The sequence below is a fragment of the Gouania willdenowi genome, chromosome 13, assembly GCF_900634775.1.
Source record: "Gouania willdenowi chromosome 13, fGouWil2.1, whole genome shotgun sequence".
Taxonomy (NCBI): domain Eukaryota; kingdom Metazoa; phylum Chordata; class Actinopteri; order Blenniiformes; family Gobiesocidae; genus Gouania; species Gouania willdenowi.
The window spans coordinates 11,650,290-11,656,289 of NC_041056.1; the positions used below are offsets into that span (position 1 = coordinate 11,650,290).

Sequence of the window (6,000 nt, forward strand, 5' to 3'; positions counted from 1 at the left end):
GGAGGAGTACTTAAAGAAAACTCATGCTAACAGGGACAACATGCAAGTTCCATACAGAAGAGATCCAAGTGACCACCCCAGGATATACCTACGTATTTCTGCTTCAAGTCCATGTCACGTTGCAAAGCTAAATCCTAAACCACCCGTTTAAAGGGAAAAAAAACATAAAAATGTTTGCTATGGTCCCAAAATATTATTTGTGAAATCTTTAATTACCACAAACTAGGGCTGGGCAAAAAAAATCGGTTAATCGAATTTGTACATAAAAATGATTTTTTATTTTGCAAATTCGAGTTTAAAAAAAAGAATTTTTTTTTTTTTTTTTCCTCCCATTTTTTTATAATTTTTTTAATTGTAATTGTGATTATCTGATTTCTTAATCAGAAAATTGAATCTACTGTGAAGTTACTGTTTTGCTTAAACCTGGGATAAAGCTTGAAATTGTTGAATGACAGAATCTCATTTACTTTTTATTTTGGGATTGTTCTATGCATTTTAACTCTTGAGGACAATCACAGCAATAAAGTTGCACTTTTGACAATATATCTGGTGTCTGCAGTCATTTTTAAGTGCATTGAAAAAATAATCGAAACTCAAATTTTTCTTTCAAATTTCTGAGATTTTTTTCGAGGCAAAATCGCCCAGTGCTACCGCAGACATTGAAAATTGTACCCTATTTTTAATCCAAAACCTTCTTGCTGTGAGACATATATGCTGAGCACTACTCCTCCATGCTGTGGATGAAAGACGTCAAGAGTAGAAAAACAAACTTTTAAAAATATATATCACACAGTGCAGATATGTGTTTTTTTCCCCCCACCATCCTTTTATTTCCCCATCTGAAATCTCTGCTTTCTATTTTCCTGCCATCTGAGAAAGTTTTAAGAAATTGTTTGAGCTTTTTAGCGGGTTTTTTTTTGCTCTTCTCACTTTCTTCAAACCCCCAGCCTCACTTCAAACCGCAAATCACACAGTAAACAATGACGCTTCAATAATTCAGAGCTGACAAAGAGCTAGAGCACAGGGATGATAATGTTAGGGAATTTGGGAAGATAATAAGTACAATTGAGAAATCAGTTTTGTCAAACAAAACAGCTCTGGACATAAACCTTGCAACAAACCATGCCTGGTTGTTCCAGGTTATTTTCTCTACGAGATTATTTAGATCTATCAGTATTAGAAAGACCTGTTCCACGCTAATATTTGTTCCATTAGTGTTAGCAAATCTCAATGACTCATATCATAAATAGCTCTCCCTTTATCTGCTATTGTTAATTTGTACAAAGACTGAGACTGAAGAGTTCTATTTGATGTGACCTCGATGTGAGTATGTCTGCATAGGCGAGAGGAGGCGGAAAGTTGCAGAAGAAAAGAGGCAACGGATGCTTCCCTTGTGTTACCATTATGTGGAACCCATTATTAGCCCATCATGAACCCTTATTTGTTTGTGCTCAAAGCACATTGGCAATAAGCTGCTTTAAAGTCAATGCTTGTAATTGCAGCTAATTGCAAAATGTGATTACTAAATGCCACAGCATATCATATTCACAGCAGGTGCCGGTAATTATCTCCACGTATTGTTATTATTAGAAGGTGATTGTACATACGGTGCTTTTTTTTGTTTACGTTTGATTAGATAATAATTTAATAACACAACACTTTGAAATGTAATTAAATAACATTCATGCAATTGTCAATGGGCGTACTCTAAAGAGTAAAACATGAGGCTCACGACATGATCTATTCAGTAGCATTAATACAACTCAAAAGGAAGGTGGGCGTGGCACTGGAAAAACGAGTGAAAATCCACACGTCGTTAGGGAAAACATGCAAACTCTACGCAGAATAAACTCGAGTCCTTCAGTCGACAGACAGGATTTGCAACACATACAGTGACTCCCAAATTTCCAGTATACACCAATACTTTCCTTTTTTACGACAAAGGTACTAAAATAAAAATAGCTTTTTTGCGTTTTCTATAAATATTTCCTTGCTTGTCTGCGTGGATGCCTTGTGCATCTGAAAACATGAAAACCAGCCGAGCATCTTTTTTTTATTAATCCTGAAACGCATACAGCAGCAGTTACGCCACACCACAGTATGGTCTATTCAGCTAGTGGACCTCTTCACCGCTGAGACAGATCATCTGACAGATCATCCCTTGTGCCCACTATGGCTGATTGGGTTGGAGATGCTGATAGCTTGACAGCCTTGCAGTGACATGTATGCTTTGCATTATTCCATAACTGTTCAAACGTAGCCACTCAAAATCATTCTAGGGTAGGGCTGGGCAACGTGGACCAAAACTCATATCTTGACATTTTTCCTCAAAATGGCGATATACACGACATTATAAATCTCAAACATTTTAATTAAAATGAGTCTGACCAGAAAGACAATTCAGGGTTAAATCTGCTGATCCAAAATGCCACACAGACAAATTTATTAACAAACAGTTGATTTGGACATTTTGAGTCGTAAATGTTCATTGTTAAATATTCACAGGTGGCCATATTGGATTTCGATGCCAGTTAAGGTTACTGTCAAATAGGTATCATACTTCCCTTCATTCCAGAAGCTTAAAAATGTGTTTTTAATTTTAATTATGTGACTTTTGGTTGGCAAGTAACAGAAAAACCTGTTTTTTGGGTGGCTGCCATTTTGAATTGTCCAATATGGCAACCCCCATTGAGAATTGGCCCTGGCTCCCACCAGATTTAAATTCAACAGGTCAAAATCTGCAAGTATGCCAAATTTCATGCTTGTAGACAAATTTACACAATTCTTCCTAAGGGACAGCACGTGTGGGTGAGTTCTGTAGTGTGGATGAATAGCGGAAGGTCTGGGTTAGGACGCACTCAGAACACCATCCAACTGTGCTTTTAATGCTGTTCTGAGAAGTAGCAAAAGTAGTGACTCCTAAAATGAGTATTTCAATACAAAATAAGTTATAAAATATATCAATATATGGCGATATAGGTGATCTTATAATTTTCTGTCACCGAAATAGAAAACTCTGTATCTTGAATCTCGATATATCGCCCAGTTTTTGTACCAAACATGTCTAATGACAATGTAATTATGAATGTTTTAATGGAGATGAGACACTAAATAACACATGCTGCATGTGTTACAAAGTCATGGTCATTCCTGGTAGCAGTGATAATAATGACCCTGATTAAAAGGAGATTAACACCAACAGAGTGTGACACGCTAAACCGCCATTACGTCTACATGCCCTGTGCATTACCATGATAATGAGAGCCACAAATGAAAGTTTGTCTGAGAGGTGTTGTTACCGTAATGGCTAAGCAGCAATCATCCCTCTATTGGTTTGTCTTTGATGAATCTGTGACAGTAAAAGCAACACTTGCTGAATCAGTAAGGCTCTTTACAAGTTATATTTGCTACAAAATAGGAAAGAAAAGAAGAAAAAAACCAAACAACCTATGCTGTGTTGTTGCCAAAGCTGACACATCCATTCCCTGTTTTACAATCTTAAACTCAAAGGCATAATGGCACACTGAGCACTTTAGGCAGGCTGGTGAATTATGGACGTTACAGTCATTTGCCTAGAATTAAGTGATTTCCTGGCCACTGCTGCTGTGAGGTGGTATATAGTAGAGAGAGATGACTCACACAGAAATGTTGGCCAGAGAAGAAATAGAAGAACATGTCAGAAGTACACAATCTTGGGCTGCCGATCAACCTTGCACCTTTCCTACTTCTCCATTTAAGCCACACTTTAATGGAAAATTAATGTGTGCTGTGGGAAATCTTACGACATGATGCTCCTGCTTGTGATATAATATCAGAAAAGCATTTACCAGCAGGGCCCATTAGTTGGACACAATACACAGACACATAGACATTGTATGCATTATTACTCTAAATAGGCTCTTCTGGCAGTGCGGCTTGACTCATTCTGGTTCCCCCTCCCAAATAATAAAAAAAAAAGCGATCATAACACTTTTCATAACAGATCGGCTTGAGAGGAAATGTAGAGTGTAGGTGCTGACAATATGATTCAAAGCTAAAGGATATTAAAAATGTCATTATAATTGCTGGAATAGTACAACTTCAGCTAATGATGGTACATTCTTCCACATGTATCTGTATATATGGTTTATTGTTACAAAAATAAAAGCCAAGTGCATTGGTTTTCATTGAAAAGTGTCGCCTATAAATGCAGGTTTTGATCGAGTTTACACAAAAGGGTCTCAGAGGACGGCAAACTGAAAGAAAGATCTTATTGCAAGTGACAGCTGTCATCATCAGATGTAGCTACACTCGATCTTTACCGTTGTATGAAAAATAAATGGAATAAACTATTCCTTAGAAGATGAGAAACGGGTGTTCAGCCTCAAACGTTGTTCTGAATGATGGGTGGGTTTTTTTATTTATTATTATTATAAAAGTTTTAAGTGCAAAAGGTCCCCAGTCCTCATATAGTGGTATGTCCTGCAGGAAAATAACCCGGTGAACTTGAGAATTGGATTCATTGAATCCAAATGTAGTGAAAGGGTGAAAGGCAGAGGGGGAAATAATAATAAGGCTTTAGCAGAGTGCAGCACCCGGAGAGATAGCCCCTGTGACCCAGGTACATCTCATAAACTGCACTGCGGCATCTGCTGTATTAATATCACTCGGCAGTCCCCACGTAGTCTTACACGGATGAATATTTAATTCCCAGGAACCTTCAGTGCGTGTGGTGCAAAATTAAAAGATGCGCTCCCTCTAATAATAACGCACATCTGCGCAGGGGCAGTGTGCTGCATTATGGATGCGCCTTTCTTTTTCCTCATAAACATGTGTTTCATAACCAGAGAAATAAACAACAAGGACATGATGAAAGAGCAGGATGGATCACATTAATGTTCATAATATTAAAAAAAAAGGGAAAGCGTTTTGTGCGAGGGTTAAAAAAAATGGAGGTTTAGCTTACTCACCCCTTTTGAACATGTTTCTGGTCTATGAGTTCCTATGTCCTCTGAGATTCATCTATTCCGATATTCCAGGTTCAAACTTAAGTTTTGAAGTTGATCCGGAGCTTTAGTGGATGCTCTCAGGTGTTGCTCCGCTGGTTCTCCTCAGTTTTGGCCGCAGACCCTCAGTGATTTGATCAAATTTGGCAAACAAATAATCACGAACGTCGCTTACAAAAAGAACACACAAGAAAAGAACAAAAAGTGGTCAGTCGGACCTGGAGGACGTGAGGCGTTGCTCAGTGAGAGACAGCCGCACAGAGAGCATCCTTCCGCGGTTGGAGACGCGGCTGAGCGCGGTGTGAACACAACCAACCTCCGCTGTCAACTCCTCTCACAGCTTCAAAGCAGGACGAGGTGATGTGGAATTCAATCTCACAACCTCCTCCTTGCTGCTTCTTCAAAGCCCCTCAAATCGCTCCAGAATTCGGTGAAATCTCTAATTAACCCAAGTTATTTGCATTCACATCCACCCTCTGATGTCGGATTATTCACTCCAGCCTTTTCCAAATCCTCCTTAATAATGTAGACTTCGATATGCTTTTCTTTAAAATCCTCCTCCTCGCCTATAATGCAGCTTCTCACATGTTAGGTGATGGTTATCTCCGTGATCTGACTGCACCTCGTGGATCAAAAGCGCACAGAGACACTGAAGGGAGAGAGAAACTCTGAGACAGCAGCAGCAGCAGCTCTGCCTCTGTCACTACCTGCTACACCCTCATCCACCCTGGGCTCTTTATCGGGAAATGTGGCATGCCAGTGGGGGAAACAACACCTTGTATTCATGCAGAAAAACATCAGCTTCAGAACAAAAATAAACAGCATTAAACCATGGGATAAATCAATAACCTAAGGCTGGTAATCAACCCAATGCTTTATTATGATGAAATGACAGCACCCCTTCCTCTATTATGCTCTGTCTCACGCATTCACACGCATAACAAAACCCTTTCTATTAGTCAAATAAGGCAATAAAGTTAAGAATGAAATAGCCAATTAGTAATCACCCTCTGCA

The 6,000-nt window shown here is 38.9% G+C and overlaps 1 protein-coding gene across 1 annotated transcript in view; it reads right to left on the bottom strand.

Annotated features, from left to right (window-relative positions):
• The window catches only part of rtn4rl1b (reticulon 4 receptor-like 1b), a 193,875-nt gene extending 188,246 nt beyond the window's left edge, over positions 1–5,629 (bottom strand). The window contains exon 1 of the mRNA XM_028465716.1: positions 4,950–5,629. Coding sequence (XP_028321517.1) covers positions 4,950–4,962 — 13 coding nt within the window. The 5' untranslated portion in view covers positions 4,963–5,629. The remainder of the gene's footprint in view (positions 1–4,949) is intronic.
• Positions 5,630–6,000: the final 371 nt, after the last annotated feature.